Source organism: Corapipo altera, unplaced genomic scaffold (genome assembly GCF_003945725.1).
Source record: "Corapipo altera isolate COAL_440 unplaced genomic scaffold, ASM394572v1 0, whole genome shotgun sequence".
Lineage (NCBI taxonomy): Eukaryota > Metazoa > Chordata > Aves > Passeriformes > Pipridae > Corapipo > Corapipo altera.
The window spans coordinates 10,128,988-10,149,290 of NW_020884872.1; the positions used below are offsets into that span (position 1 = coordinate 10,128,988).

Genomic DNA, 20,303 nt, shown 5'->3' on the forward strand with positions numbered 1-20,303 from the left:
TGATATGCACAGAGACCCGAACTGTCTGTGGAAGAGTAAGCTTTAACCAAGCCTTCCTAAAGCTAAACAATCTCGTTAAAGGTCATCTTTAAAGAAAGATGCACAAAATTATTTTTGAAGGATTCTGTGAAGCAATGGCAGTATTTCCTATTATTCACTTCTTGATTCTGTAGAGACTTTTAGGGACATCAGAATTTAGTAATGTTGACGGCTGTGTTTGACACCAGGGAATGAAGATGTAACTTTCTGAACTCCACTGCCCTGTCAGGTGTTATTTGATCTAGTCTATCTTCAAGAACTCAGTCAGAGAGTCTTACTAAATATACCATGTGGTGGCTGTTACAGAGGTAAAGGACCCTGTTTATAATTATTTCTAGGTCTGCACATCATAGTTTCTTCAGCTGAAGAAGCACTAAAAAAGTCCTTAATATCCCACCAGTCCAGTGTGCCCTCGGGCATAGTGAACAAGAAGTACTTTTCCAGCTCAAAAAATGTACTTAGCTGAAGGGTATGCCTAAAACCTTAGCAAAGATTGACTTCCAAGATAAGATGATTCAGAAAAGAAAATCACACTTGCTATCTGTACTTGACAGGATAACGTGAAATTGTGTGAATGTCTCTATCCAAATACCTCGATGCACTGCTTAGCCAGCAGTTTGAAAACATTTCAAACACAGAGAAATGTAATTCTGGAATGGGCTTTTCCAGGAGGGTCAATGTTTAATAGCATTATTAACATTCATATGACTTCTTTTGTACTGAAATGCTATCACTGTATTTACTTAATAAGTTAAAGTTACATAGTGTTTTGTAAATCCATCCGAATGCATTGTGGGGTGGGAGGCATTCCTGACTTTGGTCCTGAGGAAGTAATTTTCTGTGTTTTGCCTTCATTCAAGTAAGATATTAGGGGAATATTTTGGTCACTTTCATTTAGATGAAATTTATGACCAAATTTATACTTCAAAACACAATTTCTTAAAAAGGATGTGTATTTATTTTTAATCATGCTGTACTTGAAGTTAGTGAAGTTTTAAAAATAACTGCAAATGAATACAGCTGAAAGTACTTGCTTAACTAATTTTATATTTTGCATATTCACCCAATAAAACTGAGTGATACATTGTATTAGTACTCTTGCAGTTTAACTTATTCAGTGAACAGTACTTTGTGCACAAGCAATTTCATTTTTTCCCCTGACAATTTACACAAGTTTTTGTGTTTTTGTATAAAATGCCTCATCATGAGAAATAGAAAAATGTATGACTGTGAAATGAAGAAAAAAGTCAAATGAGAATTAGTATCAATTACAATGGAGCAATTTATTGTGAAATTAGGTAGAATTCATCCCTTTAAACTTTACAAGTTTATTTTGGAGCACTGTTTGTAGCAGGTCTGAAAAAAAAGATAAAAAAAGGATTGGTTATGTTTTACAAATTGTAACAGGCTTAACTTTGACAGAAAGGCCTTATATGCATTGCTAGTTATTGTACATTTACTAAAAATAATTGGAAGATAGCCAATATTGCATCACCAGAACTCAGAGCACTTGCCATCAGCTTTAGTATCTTTCTTCGAATGCAGATAATCAACACTCTTCTGTGCTTTCAGTATAATTTGCTTTGGGAGTAGGAGCCAGGGATGGCAGACAGAGAGCCAAAGACTGGGCTTCCCTGTGCAGGGGAAGAAGGATTTTCAGGATTTAAAATGAGTAAAGGAAGAATGGGAGAGGAGTGACATATCAAGCTGAGTCCTTTAGATGTTTCTGTAACAAGAGGACTGTGAGCTGCAGTGGTGGTGAGGAGAACTCATCACACTAGCCTATGTGTTCAGCTGGGGTGTAGGAAAAAGATTCACAGCAGTCAGTCACCTCCAGAGCTGATAATGTCTTGAGTTTTGGGGTTTGAATTAAAAGAGTGATATTTGTGAATCTGGGGAAACTAGTCACAACAGAATTTCATTTGCTTGTCCTTTGATATTTTAGTTGAAAGAGTATCATATGTCTTCTTCTGTTTGGGAAGTGTAGTTTGTTTTTTATTTCTCTATGAAGCAAGTCCTCACCTGGACTAGGCAGACTAGGCATTCTGCTTTGTTCCAGGCTTGTAAAATCATATAAAACAATTCCTGAAAAATGCCACTATTACTCTGAGTATATGTACTGATGTGGTTTAATGCAGCTGAAATTCATATTCACTGCCTGGAATATATAATAAACATGTATGGGTGCTATTAAAAATATACCATTCATTAGGCTGTAGGTTTTTGAGGAAACTTAGCAACAAATAAAATCATGTATGTGAAAATACACACTTTGATGAAATAACATAAGGTTTAAAACTAAAATCCAGTGATCTCAGAAGCTGAAAGTGCTTCTGTAGTGATAGTGCCTGTTTTATATGCATCCGGAATTTTCTTTCATTTTAATATTAAATACATATTTGAGTCAACTATTATTCTATATTTGATACTTCTAAGACAGAGAGATGTACAGATGGACATAGCAGTATCCTACATTATGAAGACTATTCTATTAAATCTCTGATATGATATTTGGGTTAATATTTTTTTCGGTGGGGATGAAGGATTCTTTGTTTTTGAAACTATAACTATTGAAATATTCCATGGACTTCAGAACTGAATTGTGTACTGTTCCACTGCTTCTTTAAAAACAAACAAACCATTTGTATTTAAGAGATATTCAGGAAACAAAGAAAAAAATGTTAAGAAACAAAATGACAACAACTAGCTTTGGGCAAAAATGCACAATAGATAAATTTTCTTTTTTGTTGTGTTTCATAGCTAATGTACTCTGAAGTAGTCATTGTTTATGTATTATGCACAGTGTTTGAGTGAACACATATGCTGTAGTTCAGCACTGTGTTTCTCAGAATTTTCAAAAGCTAGCTCTAAAAATCCTTGTGCATTTCATTATGTGAACCTGAGAATATAATAATGTGTGTATTCAGAGGGTAAATTAAAAACAAATTTACAAATCAGATATTAGAGTGTCTGTATTCTTTATAGCAGCTGGCACAGTAAAATTGAGATCAAGAATACTCAAAATAAGTCCTTGGGAAAGACTGAATGATTTAGGGATGTGGGCATCTACAGCCTAATGGAAACCTGTGTTGATATTTAAAAATATGTTGTGTGTAACCTTCACCATTTAAAAGAACTGTACTGTCAGGTATTTAAACGCTTTCATAGAGAATGTGGTAGATACTTAATTTTCTAGAACCATTCTTCACAGAATGAACAGCAAAAAATCCAGTGTGTACATCTGATATGATAAGTAGTTCTACTGAATAAGAAGGCAATGCTACTACCAGTAGTCCATTTTAGTCAACTTTAGTCAACCAGTAAAGAAAACCACTATTATGAGGGTTGTAGTAGAAAGAAATACTGTTTCCAATAATGATTATGTGTCTAGAAGTGTATAGTTTCTGACACTTATGCATATTGAATCTAAAGGAAATACCTATTTTTAATATTATAATTTGGTTTAACTCTATGAAATTTTATGAAATAAAATGCAAAAGAGAAAATGATTAGGGAAAAATGCAGTAGGGAGGTATCATAGAGAATACCTTGAGGTCCTGAATCATTAGAGAGCAGTAAGAATAGACTTCCTTAAGTCAGCTGGCCTAACAAAGGTTGCTCACTCTCCGTATATAGTGGAATAGTAAAGAAATAGATGATTACCTAGATGATTGCCTTTACTTTTTCTTTTGGTTGCCTTTGAATGAAGGATAAAAGAAATTTGTTTCTGTAAATAGTTTTAGTAGACTTGAGTTGGAATCATTTTACTTTATAGTCTTATGTAGTAAAGAGGTTCACAGATGCCAGCCTGAGATGGCCCTATTATATGTACATTGCCATATATCTGTTCTGTCCATTATATTCAAGAAAGAAGTGTCTAATCATTCCATCTGATTTTCATTAAGAAGCTTTTTCACTTCTCACATATATGACACATCTAACAAATAACAATATGGCACAAAACTGAATCAGTTACCATTTGATTGGAGATTTTTCAAGGTCAGGACCCAGTTTCACGAGCAGTTCTATTTTTCAATACAGCTGACATCAGACACAAGCTGAAGACAAACTTGTCTAATAAAGCTTTGAGATTCAATTTTCTCTCTGCATATAGCTTCAGGAATCTCTGGAGGTCATTCTCAGCATGTGCTGCAACACCAACAGGGAGAAGTAATGAAAAGCATCTAGATAAAAAGCTGACACTATGCCTTCAGAGCTGCATGAATAAAAACATAATAAGCAAGTTTAGAAACGCAAATCTCTTTTATTCTCAGAATTTCTATCTTGATCTTCATAGTATATCTTGGTTTGAGGATTTGTTTCTGGATTATCTGACAGGTAAAAAATACATGCAAAATACACCTAAGCCACAGAAGCCCAATTTGAATAAAAACAAAGGTTACGCCTTTATTTACCATCCTGTTTCAGAGGTCTTGCAGTAGGTTCCTCTTTAAAATATCTGTAATAAACAGGTGTGGCAGTGCAGTTTACAAAGGGAAGGTGGACTTCTACTTTGATTTTTCAGAGCTCAGTTGATTAAATAAAATTCACTCTGGGTTCCTACTCAGAATTTTTATTGTACTTATTGTACTTATACCTGTGATGAAATGTAAATCAAAGTGAAAACAGCAGTTGGCTGCTTTGCTGTTATTAAAGACAATATGGAATCTAGGTCTACTTTTGCTATTCTATAACAAGTTGTTCAAAGCACAGCTGTCAAGATTTATGATGTGAATAAGATTAATGCTATAATCAGTCTTTCAAAGGATTGCATTCACCTATTCCATTTTTAAAATATGATCCAGCATTTTCTTCTGAGGAGCAGGCTTTGCAGCTTGCTTTCTTTCATTTAATTTCTTGATCAATAGTTAGTAGCAGCAGGATAGGCAGGATTCATTTTGATTAAATCCCATGAAATGTAGATTACAGCATACTGTAGAATTCATCAAGCTATTATTGATAAACTATACCTGGTGAGAGCACAGAACTAAGTTACACTTAGGGTCGGATTTTTTATATGGCTCCCGTAACATGGTTAACATTCTGCAGAATCCAATGTTAACAATTTTCAAGAAATGTGGCAACAACACAATTGTATCATTTTTAAAACACAGATAGACATTTGAACAACAAGCATTTGAATTAGTTTATTCTGGAAAATAGGGAAAAAGGATTCTCACTAGAGTTCCTACAACAGAGTATCTGTAATAAAGTGTTAGTTTACGCTCTTTTTTAGTTTTTCTGCCTCAGTTTCTAGCTTTACATCTTTAAATTACACTCTTTTTTTTAAAGTGCTTTAAGCACTCTCTCTCTCCCTTCTTTTTGTCACAGGCACCTGAATTACTTTAATATCTGATTATCCAGATAATATCGGCTTCCAAATAGCACTAATCTCTCTATTCTCTTTCTTTTTATGTAGTAATTAGGTCTGTTGACAACTAAATTCTGTGAAAATGTCTTTTATTTGCTAGAATAATAGAAAGTCATAGGTCATTCTGCACATAACTCTCTTGACCTTTGTGCTTTTCTTTGTTGACTTGTCTTTTTAAAAGAGTAAAGGAAGCCAGCTTTTCCTTGTGAAAGGAGCAGTGCTCAGTGACATCCTGGTCATGCCCTACCAAAAAATGCAATGGCTCTTTGATATCCTTCCTAATATTTCCATGGTGATTGGAGCTGCCACAGAGTTAGGTCTGCTCTACAGAGAAACAGCCAAGCAAGGAGTTTAAGCGAGTGTGATCACAGTTCATGAGCAGCGTGGAGGCCACAGGGAATGAGGAATAAAGCTCATAATTGCTTCTAACATTTCTACTCTAGTCAGAGGGCATGAGATGATGGCAGAACGACAGACTTGTTCCTTAAACCATAAAGGGCTAAAAGGAGAAAAAGGTGGCAAATGAAAATCTCTTCTCTTCCAGCTAGAAAACTCTTTAGTCTGGTTGACATGAAGCTTGTCACTGCAATATCAGACTGCTGACTTTGATTGTATCAGTGTGGAAAAGCAGGGGACATACAGTGATGGGGACAGGCAGGAGGAGATTTGCATTACTGATATTTTCTTTAACAATAGATTGCTGGTCAGATGACACTTAAGTTCCCAAAGGCAGTTCTTCATAGGGTAAAACTAAAATAGCTGGAAAAGCAGTAGAGATCAGTTTGACCTGAAAAGTAAGCATTTATAGGTGTTTTCGTGGGAAAGCTTGACAAGTATTTCACTAAGTAGTACGAGGCAAGATATTTTAAAATTTCTAATGAAAGAACAGAAGGTGCTTGTAGTGATTTTAGGAATTACTTTGTCAGAAACAAAGTGACAGTGATGACATTGCCTTTGAACAGCTGTTTTTAATTCTGCAGAATTTTTCTCTTGAAGAATAAGGGTAGACAGAAGCTTTGGCATGAATACTGTAATGTTGTTAAATTAGCTAACTGAACACTGATTATTTCACACTTTCTTCAAACCTGTTATTTTATTTTTTTTTTAAACTACAAGGTGCCTAAAATCCCAAAACAAAATGTTTTGTATCTGTGTACAATTTCTTACACCTTTTTTTCCAAGTTCCCCTTGGCTAGGATGGCAATTTATCCCTGTTAAATCAATTTATAGATCTTGCAAAATTAGAAGAGGTGATTTTTTATGAGACTGTAAAAGTTGGAGCTGCTGGCAATATGTGTTTTTCCTTATATCAAAAAACTAGCTGCCAAAATTCAGTTACATGCCAATAGTAATACACTGGAAATGTAAATGTTGTCATATAGATTGACATCCAATTGAAAGCTGCATACTAAGTCAAGGAACTTGTTACTTACTGACAAAAGGAGTACTGAGAGGTGCTTACATCATTTGTGACAGATGTTGTCACAACGTTTTTTGTAAGGCAAGTATGTGACAGAATTTGATTCTACAGCACCACAAATGCTGTAGTACAAAACATTCATTTTCATGAAACCCTTTTGTAACAACTGCAACAACTACTCACCGAAAAAAGCTCCTATCACTTGGAAAAAAATAAATGCCTTCTGTAGTGGTACAAATAGTACTACATTTAAAAAACAGCTACAGAAAAAAAGACTGCTTTAAAAAAATAATACTTGGCTCCTTGAACTCTTCAGACTGCCCAGAAATTATTGTGTGTGTTTCTGGATATTGGAAAACTTAACTAAGGATGCAGAAATCAGTTACTGAAAATTCTCAGAGGGAGAGAGGAAATAAATATGAAAAATGAAATTTTATTTCCTTATTAAAACATTAAGTAACAGCAAAAGTACTATTTTTAGATGACTTTAAAAAATAAAATTACATACTGACAATGCCTTAATATTACCAGAAAAACTCTTGTATTGATTCTGTCTTAAAACTTCAAGAGATCCCACAACAGGCTGGAACATTTTCATCAATACTTCTTTATTACAAAATTTTAAGAGTCAACCAGGTACTTTTATCCTTAAAAACCCAAACGTATAAGTAGTACTCATAAGGTAAATAGCTCCATTGACTGTAATTTTGCATTTGTGGATTACTGCTAACTTTTACAGATAAATTAGTTTTAAATTGTTTGTAGTTGCGTGGATCTCTTTGGGATTCAAAGCGTTATTGCAGTGTAAAGTTTGTAGCATCTCTGTTCTCCAAAAGGCTGACTCCCTTGATGCAATGTCTTCTTAAGGTTTCCTTTCAAAGTTCTTATGAAAAATGTTAAAATGGTTATATCTATAAAATAAATAGGAAATGTTTATTTCAGGACTGGTTTAGAAAAAAGCCCATGTATCACCCTGAAACACAAAAACTCACATGCGTTGAATGCTCTCGACTGTTTTCTTCGTTGTCAAATGTAAAACTTTTTATCAGAGTGATGAAAATATTTATTATGGGTCACCATGAATGAATGTAAGTAGCAATTTAGTCAAAAGCTTGTAATTGTGTTGTGAAGAAAATAAGCCATTTGTCCAAAATTTCCATGTGATAATCCACACAATAGATACAGAAAATATTCTGTATGACTTCACCTTATTTTGTGCAAACCAGTATATGCAGGTCTCTGGTCAGACGTGTAAAGTCTTCCACATGGAACAATACACCAAACGAGAAGCTAAAACTAGCAGAAGAGGATTTGAGTCAGACTCATAATAATAGTTTTTAGATTCTGTTTATTCATTTTAGTTGAGCCAGTCTGAATTCTCTACTTCGAGAAGTTTTTCTTCTTTGCCTTTTAGAGCATATATCATGAGAGCTTAGGGGAAGACTACAATGAGTACTGACAAAAGAAGACAGAGGGCACAGTCAAGCCAGAAAGTAATTGTTTCTCTCATCTGTGGGTTCCTGGCACTTCATGTTAAAATTAAGAAAATATTGATGAGAGGGGAATGACACAAATGTAAACATTTATTATTATTTTTACTTTTGTTGCAATAAATAAGAGATATTAGCCTTAACATATGTTTACTTTATATTATGCCAGTGTCTCAGAAATTGAATCAACTTCAAATTTTGTGAAAAAGCAACTAATGGCATCAAAAAATGGTTATTTTAGCAGTAGTAGAAATATTGGTGTCAGTATTGTAGATGTTTGTTCAGCTAGCCTTTAAACTACTAAACAGAAAGAAGTAACAAATGCAATCATGTTTTATATATAGTTTGCATAAACAGGAAAGATTTTTTTTTACAGAAGGAGATTTTTAAATCTTACACATTAAATTGAATGTACCAGGTTTGGGGTTTTGTTTACATTGTGGTCTGGGTTTGGGTGTTTTTTCCTTCTTCTGATTTTTTTTAAAGCATTATCTCAGTATTGTAAACAGTGTTGACACTATATAATTTCAGAATATTGTTTTCAACCAACTTTTTAACTATGTTTTGATAGTTAAATAAGCCTTGGTAATTTTAATCAGCGATACTGCTATAAATGGAATAAAGATCCAACTACCTTCACATAGTATATGAAAGGGTCTTGTGCTACCTTTTTTTTTAGTTTTTGTCTGCTTATTTCTCACGCTCACTAAAAGTGATCCATTCATACCCTAGCCTTTTGCTTTTCAGTTTTTAGTGGGCCCATCAGTCATGTTGAACTCTACCTAAGGAAAGGTTCTCAGGGAGTGCCATGACAATGCTATATTACTAAAAGGAGACTGAACTTTGGAGCAGTTTATCTTTCAGAAAGATTTGGATGGAACAATCAGTCCAAGCAGACTAATGATACCTCTGTTTACAGATATATATTACAATCTTCAATTGGTTTTGTACTACCTGCCCCTGGTCAAGTAATAGTCCAACTAGGATCAAATACTGCAGATTTAAAACTTTTTCCACCACATGTAGAGCAGTCAGTTGAGTGTTTACATACACTGTGCCAGGATTATTGCCGTGTACTGTCTCCAGTCTTAGCTGCTTCCTGCCCAAATCGTTCTCTGTCCTTACACTATTTCCAATGTGGTTTTTGGAGAATGTTTGAAAATGAGAACATAGCTTTACAGGACCATGGAATAGCTGAGGTTGGAAGGGACCCCTGGAGCTAATCTGGTGCAACCCCCCTACTCAGACAGGGTAACCTAGAGGAGGCTGCCCACGTCCATGTTCATGTGACTTTTGGGTATTTCCAAGAATGGAGATTCTTCAACCTCTCTGGGGTAAGCTGTCATCCTACAGGGACCAGTCACCCTCGTAGTCAAAAAACACTTCCTGATATTCAGGAGGAATCTCCTGTGTTTCAGTTGTGCCCATTGCCCCATTTCTTGTCACAGGGCACCAGTGGAAAGAGCCTGGCTCTATCTTCTCTGCACCCTCCCTTCAGATATTTATGCATGTTGATGAGATTCCATCCTGAGTCTTCTCCTTTCTGGGGTAAACAGTTTGTACTCTCTCAGGCTTTCCAGAAGGGAAGCATTGGCTTCATCTACCTGTTGGCAATGATCCTCCTAATGCAGCCCATGATAGCATGAGCCTTTGTCACAAGGGCACATTGATGACTCATGTTCAACTTGGAGTCCACCAGGACCAAAAGACCACGAGTGCCTTTTCTGCACTGTCAGCTGGTCAGCTCCCAGCCTGTGCTGGTACATGGTGTTGTTCCTCCCCAGGAAGTGCACTTCCCTTTGTTGAACTTCATGTCACTCCTGTCAGCCCATTTCTTCAGCCTGTCAAGGTCCCTCTGATTTGCAGTACAACCTTTCTTGCTGTTTCAGCTGCTCCTCCTAGCGTTGTGTCAGCTGCAAATTTACTGATAGTATGCTCTGTCCTAACAGTCACGTCCTTAGGGAAGATGTTAAATAGGATTGGACACAGGAGTGACCTCTGGGCAGCACCACTACTTACTGGCCCTCAACTAGACTTCATGCCACTAATCGCTGCCCTGTGGGCCCAGTGGTTCAACCAGTTTTCAGCCCACCTCACTGTCTGCTCATCCCGCCCACGCTTCCTTAGCTTCTCTGTGAGAATCTTATGGGAGACAGTGTTGAAAGCCTTACTGATGTCAAGGCTGTCAACAACTGCTGTTCTGCCTGTGTCTGCCAAGCCAGCTGTTCTATCGTAGAATGTGAGCAGTTTGGTGAAGCAGAACTTCCCCTTGGGGAATCCATGCTGCCTGTTCCTGATCACCTTTTTGTGCTTCATGCACCTAAAGATTCTCAGGATTACTTGTTCTATCACTTTCCCAGGGTTTGAGTTGAAGCCTCAAATTGACCTGTGGTTTCCTGAGTTCTCTGTATTATCCTTCTTGAAAGTGATATTTGCTTTCCTCCAGTGTTCAGACATTTCCATTTGCCATGATCCATCAAAGTTTGTGGAAAGTATCCTTGCAATGACATCTACCAGATCCCCCAGCACTCACAGGTGCATCCTATCGGGGCCCATGGACTTATTTATGTATTTCCAGTTTGCTGAAGTATTATCCAATCTGATTCTCTTCTACGGAGGGCAGTTTTTTAGAACTCTAACTTCTGAGCATGGAAATTACCTTGAAGTACCTCCTATGGTCAAAGAAACTATTAACATTACACTTCTAGTTATCTTGCACACAGAGAAAGTATTTGCAGCTCTTTGCAACAACAGGCCATAACCTGAACTTTGCGCTATGCAGCACTAAGTTAACTTCAGCTCAATGTTTCTTTACCTACTTATGTGGTTTATGTAACTGAAATCCTTAGTGTTTGGTAGCTTCTACCTATTTTTTTGACGGACAGTGGAATATGTTCTTATTCCCGTTGCAACCCAGTGTTTGTGATGCAAGAGTTTTTCTTTACTCTGAATGAAAGACATATCAAAACATCTTTCTATTGTGTTTGAAGGAATTCAAAGAAATTAATTTTACAATAAACAGCTTAGTCACACTTCTACATATAAAAATGAGGATGGTAAAAAAATTCTACCAGATTTTCCTATGACAGAGAAAGAAAAGTCTGAGAAAGCTGACACTTACCTTTCTACTATAAATTTAAAATTCTGATGCTGTTTATTAAATTAATAATAGCAACAGAGTCGAAAACATAACTTTTGTAGTTATGTTTCAAATATAGCAGTACCCATTTGCTTGTAAATCTTTTTCTTCAAAGAGTTTTAACCTTGACTTCCTACTTTCTTTTGAATCCCTAAGGGGTCTTTAGTTTTGGTCCCTCTCTTCATCTTACTGCACAGACTATTTTAGATCTAAACATTAATTAATAATCCCATAAACTATCAGCTTCTTTTACCTGTAATAATCAAAATTATATATAATGCATAATGATTTGTTACGAATCATTAAGAGCTTTGTGAATTAAAAGGAATTGCAGGCACTTACCTTGTATTTTAAACTCATGACAATAACATATAATGTGAATGTTCCCTAAGTGTTCATGAAATTAAGTACAAACTGTTACTCATTTATAATCTATAAAAATTACTATGTATGAAATATCCCAAATATTATTACCAACTCTTCTTTTTCTAAGAATTGTTTTTACTTAATATTCAAGGCTAAGAAAATCAGGCATTAGTATTCTATTAAAGTAGAAAAAGACTCACTTTGAAACATTATTTTTGTCTTTAAAAGCTGATTAAATATTGAGAAAATTCTATCTTAGAGATACAATTCTCTATGGGTGCATATTTTCTAGATTTAGAGTTGTGGGTGGAATTTTGTTGGCAATAACTTTTGATCAATGTAAAGACTTTATTCTGAGTTCAGATTATCAGAAAAAAACATTCCTTGCTCTCAAATTTCAAAGTTGGTAGGGTTTTTTGGGATAATAAATTTACATTATTTATTATAGTTAATCAGATCTCTGTTGGCCACTGTATTTCTACTATTTTTCTTTCAGAACTCCTTTGTTACCCAGAGTATTTGGCAATATGTAGCCCTCTCTGCAAAAAGTGTTATTGAGAGTGAGCACCTGGCATGGAGGGGCTGTACTGCATGGCAGGACTTAATGTACTCTTAACTTTATTTCCTTAACTCTGAAGGACAGAGAGAGATGAGACTGTTCATTTATCACTGGAACAAGTCTAAAGAATAAATCAGTCTCAGAACTGTCTTTTCAGATCTCTCTCTCTCTGAGAAGTCTTCTTGGATTTTAAGAATATGATTATGGATGCTCTAAGCCTGTAGAAAACCAGTTGCAAAGACACAGCATAAGAAAAAAAAGTAAAGGAAAAAATGCACTTTAGTAGTTGACAGAACTTCACCTGCGTGCTACTGTGGAGTTTAGTTGTTCCAAATCGAGCTCACAATGATAAAGCGCTTGTAAGATGACACTTGAGACTTCCCAAGAATTAAGCAAAACCTGTGCCACGTTCCAGTCAGCAAACTGCTGCTTTGCCTGCAGAGGGAATACTCGCTTGGTCTGTCACTGAAGTCAGTGCTGCCTGTGTTAAAATAACAAATGCACTGAGTGATGATGTCTGTGCATATGCCACAGGGTACAGGTATCCTTCCTCTGTTTGCTCAGAGTGAGTAAAATGCAGCTGGGTTTCCTTGACTAAAACAGGAACAAGTTTAGTGGGTGTATATTAGTCTTATTCATTGTATGAAGGATGTAAGGCTGATATCTACCTTAATTCATGCTGCTAACAATGGAACTAAAGCCCCAGGCTAGACATGCAAAATGAATTAAAATCTATATCCAGTTACTATGTCATTTCATCTCTGTCAAAAAGCTTTGACCTAGTAGATGCAGTTACCTTACATAGCTACAACTTGAACACTACTTACAACATTCTGAAGGATGGCTCAGAACATTCCTGGGAACTGAGGCAGTTTTGCTTAAAGACTTTTGCTTGAAAGGGGTGTTGGAAGGGCTTTGAATCTCTTGGAAGTGTTGTCATTTTTCCTGTCTATTCCGTTCCTGTTCAGTGCCTAAATAAGGAGCTTCATTTGTTTTGAGTTATCAGTTTGACCCTCTCTTAAAACACAACACTGATGGGGTGCAGGGGAAATTCTTTCCTTGCAGTGACTTCATTCTGATTTTCTTATTTTTGCATTTTATATTTGAATTTCAATTTCATGATGCATTTTAGTTATTTTCACTCCTAAAGTTAAACATCACAGATTATTTACGGGATGCAAAAATTATCGATATACTCTTGATTTCATCCAGTGTATTTCAGAGCTCAAGAACAAGTTGGAAATCATAGCTATCATTTTGTATTTTTTCCCCCCCATTCCTGTTCTTTGTTGTTTCATTGTTTGTTAAGCAGCAAAAAGGGCTAATGGGAAATCACCTTCAAAACTGCACATTTGTGTGATTTACTGTCTTAAATTCTATTTGTCCTTTTGGTTTTGTGGTTTATCATATCACTGAAGTGAATCAGTATAACTATTAAATAAATTCAAAGATGAAGTCCATAATTGTTTTCATGATGTGTTGCAATGGGGTAGAATTTACTATTCGAATATTTGAAAAAAAAAGAATCTGATTCTAGTTTTGCATTTATAAATTACTTGTCCTGGGGAAAAACAATCAAACTTATAAAAAACTCCAACCAAAACCAAAAGCAACAAATTGTTCCCTTTGAGTTACAGAAACTGTCAGTGCAGTTCTGGATAAATCATTTCAGAATGAGATCTGTTGCTACATATTGTGTAGTTAATGTTGATTTATATTTGTCTATCGATTTTAGTCCCTCATTTATACATTTCTGTTGCATGAACAGAAATGTCATATCTGTGCAAGCATGAAAAAAGAGCAATAAGGGACAGGTACTGTTTCAAGTGGCATTTTTGTTCTTGTGTTTTCCCTATTTTAGTATTTTTCTTCTTTGACTGGTCTTTTTAAAAAAATGAGAAAAATTTAACAAAATACAATTCAGTGTAGCCTCATCTGCAATAATTTTGTCCACAAGGAGTTGCTTTTGCATCATTAACTGGAGGGCAAAAATAGTCCAATGTTTCACAGACATCTATTTGTAAATAGCAAAAATCAAGAAGAAAAAATCAGTCTTGATCTTCTGAATGACTGCATACCTCTTTGTCCAATGGTAGCTATCTGTGGCACCTCTCATCATTTTTGCTGCACAGAAACAAAATGTGCTCTGGTGTTGGGTGCTTCGCCATTCCAAGCAATGAATAATTAACAGATTATTTAAAACGCAGCTAACAGATCAGGAAAAGACACTAGAAGAAGATGAGTCCCTTTTCTCCAAAGGGAAGGGGAAAAAAATCCACAAATCTCCAAATCCACAAATATCCAAATAATAGCACATAATATTTTCAAGTTATGAGGTGAAAAATTAAAGAATTCATCAAGGCTGAACTTCTTCTTGTATAAGCTTCCATATTGGTCACAGAGCCTATGGGAAATATTTGGTGGTAATGGTAAGTGAGGAGATTGTTGGTGAGAAAATTTCACAGCTACAGAGTGACTTGGAGACTGTGGAGGAAACCTGTTTCTAGATACATGATCAGGCCATGATACACTGGATAATCTGACCAACTCTTTTCAGTATGTCTCTGGCCTCAAGAGGTCTAACCTCACTACTAGATTTTTTTGAAAATTACTCATGTGTAGCAATACTTCAATGACCTTGAGCGAGGGGTTCTTAATACACTATGAACTTTGTGTTACTGCATCCCACTGGTCTTTTAAGGATGCAATTTGAACATGATGAGAATATTGGATGTTAAGCAGATATTATGATAGAAATACATGGAAGAAATAAATTCCTATGTTCTTTTAATTTTGATTTTCATATTTTCAGTAGGGATAACATCAAGAAATGAGCTTATTTCTGTGTTAGTCTTTCTACCGCATAAATTCTGTTACTTAAATAAACATTTATCATAGTTCATTTATTCAGTAATTTTAGCATTTTTTTTCTTTCAGTAACTTCTGGTGAAACTGTTGCTGTGGATACACAAACCAGGGTAACCAAGGAAACCATCACCTTCAAACCAGAAATGCCATCTTCTGTGCTTTTGGAGGTTCCAGCCTTGGCTGACTTCAATAAGGCATGGGCAGAACTCACTGACTGGCTTTCTCGACTGGATCGAGAGATAAAATCTCAGAGAGTGGTAGTAGGTGATCTTGATGACATCAACGACATGATCATCAAACAAAAGGTATGAGAAACACTGATTTTTCAAGTTGAAAGCCTCATGATCTTTATTCTGTCTTATATTATTTCCATTAGGAACACAGGAGAAATGATAGGTTGCAATACATGTAGTTGTTCTACTTTATCCCTTAAACACAATTACTGGATGAAATGTTTAGATAATTATTTGAGCGAAAAAGGAAGAGTATTTAGTATTTTCTCTGGTATTTAAAGCAGATCTCTTTATAGTGCTTGTGCTTAAGAGTATGCAAGCCAATGGGTGAAATATAAGAAGGAATTGCACAGTAAGCTCCAGGTTGCCAGGAGGAAAAAGACCCTGTTAGATACCTTTTCATATGTTACTTCTGTAATAACTTTCTGAAAGGCTTATATACTCTTGCAGTTGATTTATCAAAAGCTCCTCAATTCTCTTAAAGAAAACAACAGCTCATTAATGCAATTGTTTTGTCAGCAAAACTGCATCAGTGTTACTTATCTTTGAAAATACAGAAAAATACAGAAATACATGTGCAAGGAAAAAAGAAAGGCTAAATTTTAGCTACTCAGTAGCAATAAAAGTAATTTGGTATCACGCAGCTTCAAAGTAATTACCTGCCTTCTAGATTTAACATCACTCAATATAAAAGATTTGGCCTGCATGTGCAAAACTTTTCAATGCTAAATTTCCAATCAGTTCGGTTCTAAACTGAGTCTAAGACTCTCTATTACAAGATTCTCTTCTTCAGTCTCCTCTTCCTCCTCATAATAAAAAATCTGATTTATTGTGAGAATATTGTGAGAAAGATATTGACATTCTTTCATATTTCTTAAACTAGAAAGTGTGGGAGAAAAATTGGATACATTTTTCTGAGTATCTGTACTAAGATGTTTTATTAGAAGATATGCTGATATCTCATGGGGTTCATTCTGCTTGTTTTCTTATATTTCCCTTTTTCCCCAGTGTTTTAAACTTTCTATTTTTGAGACTTTTAGTTTTTCCTATCTTCTAGATAAATAAAATACTTGTTTCATCTTGATTAATGATCGTAATATTTATAAAGTAGAATTATATATGGCTTCATTAACTAAAATATCTTTAAAATGGCATGGGTATATTTTAATAAATGATAATTGCAGTGTCACCTACACAGGACATTAGGTTAAAATAGCTGTTATGTCATTGTAAAGGTTGAGGGCCAAAGAAGACTTGTTTACACATAATCTTTTAATCTTTTTCAGAATAATTTTGTTTTTAAAATTTTATATTGTCAAATACTTGGTTCATCATTATACAGTTTTCTTACTTATACCTCACTTTAGCATATTTTTCTGGCAGGCAAAATCCAAAGCTTGCTTCCTACTGCAGATGTCTTTGACTTAAATATAAGGTTAGATTATTAACTCTTGAGAATTTCAGTTAATGTTATACATGTTATAAAATGAACTGCTTCGTATTTGCATTTCATCTTTATTCAAGGCTAAAATATTTTAGCACTAGTGCAGTCTGTTCCTGGCTGGGTAGCCCTGTCTCTTTTTTTGATACCATGCTGTGCTGGTAACAAAACCAGCAGGAAAACTCTTTTTTGTTGTGCTTACCTCTCTAATTGGCTGTGCAACAGAATGTGACATTTAATATATTCTCTGATGAAATGGAAGAATCAATGTCTAAATATAGACTGCAGTTCTGTTAACTGTCTCCCTCTTCTCTAATGATCATCTTAATATCGCTTAATACATGGAAATGAATCTCATGAAATATTTCATTCTTCTTGTAAATGTATCACTGGATTATTAGCTAAGATTTACACACAGAAATTTTCAAAACCGACAAAGAATTCTAGGTTTCTCAAAAAAACTCCTGCTTTCTTATGTGTAGGGTGTCTGCAGCAGTATGTGAGCTGATGAAGTTGGACATGTGGGTACTTGACTAATATGAAAAGTCGGGCCAGATATGACCTAAGTTGGAAATCCTAAAGTAGTGCTTACCTCCCCTGATCTTTATATTCTGTAGAAGATTATAGTCATACCTCTCCTGTGGTTGTGATTTAAAAGTCATTGGAAGTCACACTATTGCATTGTGGTTTATTTGGAGAGTTTATTGCATTTTTACAGGCATCTCAGTAAGATTTAATGAAAGTTCCATCTTTGTAGATTGAGCTGTTTTTTTAAAAACGGTTTTCTGACTTTAGGTATAAAATACCATCTTAACACAGCCAACTGCTTCCCTTATACAAATTCATCATTACAGAGATGCATGCTCCGTGAAGGCTGTTTTATTATAATACATCTCTAGCTGTTCACCCAGAATTTAGAACACTTCAAACTCCTGTTGATGTGCTTCCAAACTCTTACTGTTTTGGGGTTTTGTTTCTATTTCATATGTCATTCAAAACAAAGGGCCACATTTCTAATAAGAAATTGAAATGTCAAAGCAAACATTTCAAAAGCAAAGAAATCCCATATTCTAGCAATGTACGTAACAGGCCATTTTCCAAATCACCCAGGTAAAAGTAAGTGGCCTTAGGTTGTCCTTTCCTTCACAGCAGCATGTAATGTTGTTGAAGCTCCATCTCTGAGGGCATTTTGGTTAAGTTCCCTTCAATTTGATTGTGTCACAAGATCACAGCCATATTTTTCCTCCATAAAATTTAAGATATCATTAGCCCTCACTTGAACTTTGCTTGGAGCTGATCACAGTGAGTTGGTACTCTTGTGTGAATAGTATGTACACTGGTTAATTATGGAATAATAAAACTCAAAAAAGACAACTATTCCAAAAAAGGCTCGTTTTAGTGCAGCTTCCCCTTAATGAAAGAAACAATACAAATTAAATTCTGCTAAGTGATGCACATAATATATAGTAAAAGGAGTGTAATAAAAGAGTAGCATAATGGGTAGTCATTTCAAATATCTGTAGTTAATCTGCCAGTCAAATGAGCGGTATACATTTCTTTCAAGTGAATGCATTACATATTTCAGTCATCTGTGATTGTATATGTCTTGTTAAATTCTCTATAATTAAACTAAAAGACACTAAAAAGTGTGTAGTAAAGATATTTAATACCAACATTAGTGTCATCCGTGTTTTCATTAAAGGAAAATTATTATACTTTACTCATGTGCTTGAAGACTAGTGTTTTGCAGGATTTGATGCTTGATGAAAGAAATGTGAAGCAGGCTCACAAGAGACTCATGTGTTGTTCCTTTAGAAAACATTAAATGAAGCAAGTAAAGTTCATGGGAAATACTGTGGATATATAATATGCCAAGATGTAAGTAGGTGAGGGACATGACAGAATATGGTTTAACCAGCTGCTTCATTTCAGTGTCCTTACTTCAAAATAATCAACATGTTCTATATTTGAAGGTCAGGTGGGGATGCTTTATAAAAGAAAAAACTGTGGACTGAGGAAAAGGATGATAAACTCCATTTTGCTACATTGTAGAAAAATGGAAATCTTACTTAAGATGCCAACAAACCTTTACTCAGAAACTCTGCTTTGGCATCCTTGTATTTTGAGAAGGAATAGATTTCTGCTAAAATTAGTGAATCATGGATGCTGTGCAAAGCTCGAGGGTAATTAACAATGCTGTTCTAAGGGATGAAGTACTATCATCTCCTTAAATTTTGAATTCTGTCTATGGATTTTGTGAAAGTATGTTGTCCATCCAAAGTTTTTGTAATGTATGTAATTGAAAATGTGGCTTTTTATTACACTGGATGAACATAGATTTTATTTAGTAAAAAGTATTATAATAAGTAATATTACTAAGGAATTGGACTACAATTTTCAATGGCTACTTTGACATTGTTTCTAAGAGCATAGGTCAAATCTTCACTGTCAGGTGCACTTCAGAGGATTAATCTGAAAAAAGTATTTATGTAGAATGAGGCCAAGCTAGTTAGTGAGACTTTTAAACAAGGTACAAGAGGAAAAGGTTCCTTTAGGTAATGATTTGTGTCATCTGAAAGTAGTCATACGGAAAGATGTAGAGAATTTTTTTCTACTTAATTAATTTGTAACTATTAAAAAAAAAAAAAGTAGGTTTGATCATCTGTCAGAGAAGCAAACAAAACTGGAATGAGATGTTTTCACTACTAATTCTGAATTGATTTGTCAGTAGTTGAGAATCTTGTCCAGCTGATGGATTTTAAAATAAGAGTTAAGGAAAAATATTTGTATATAAACTGTGCAATTAGCAGATTTCAGAAGAAGGAGTGGGCTTACTTTACCTTCCTCTTACTTGAGGATTTTTTACCTGTCCTTTCCCATGGTTGCGTACCATACATTTTAGTATACAACTTTATTTATAATTATATGTACATTTTCATATGCAACCTTACAATGAATATGGTGATAGATTAGAAGAATGGGAAGTTTTCTGTCGAAACTCCTTTCCAACGTAAAATGTCGTGGGAATAAAAATATAGTTTTCCAAATTTATATCCCGTTATTACAGAAGCAACTATAAGTTCCAAATTAAAATTTAGAGTTCTGTTTTATGGAGTATGAATCAGTGTATTCTAAATATGCCCATGTTGAATGAAAAGTTGTAGTTATAGCCAGAGACATTTGCATCTGTGCACATAGTTACGTCAGAAGTGTAAGCTGTAGGGAAAGTGGAGTCCTCAGCTTTTTGGATAGTGCACTTTAAGGTCTACAGAGTTTTGAAGAAGTTTCATATTAGCGACATAGGCACAAAAAGACCCACATAGCACATCTTCTGATAATGTACTGTTGAAGAACATCATAGAAGATCTTACACTTGG

General features: G+C 35.0%; 1 protein-coding gene across 11 annotated transcripts in view; it reads left to right on the forward strand.

Moving 5' to 3' along the window:
* Positions 1 to 20,303, forward strand: part of DMD (dystrophin) — a 918,699-nt gene that overhangs the window by 576,327 nt on the left and 322,069 nt on the right. For all 11 annotated transcript variants that reach the window (XM_027636380.1, XM_027636395.1, XM_027636430.1 and 8 more), the window contains one exon: positions 15,322 to 15,557. In XM_027636380.1, the coding sequence (XP_027492181.1) occupies positions 15,322 to 15,557 (236 nt within the window). The remainder of the gene's footprint in view (positions 1 to 15,321; positions 15,558 to 20,303) is intronic.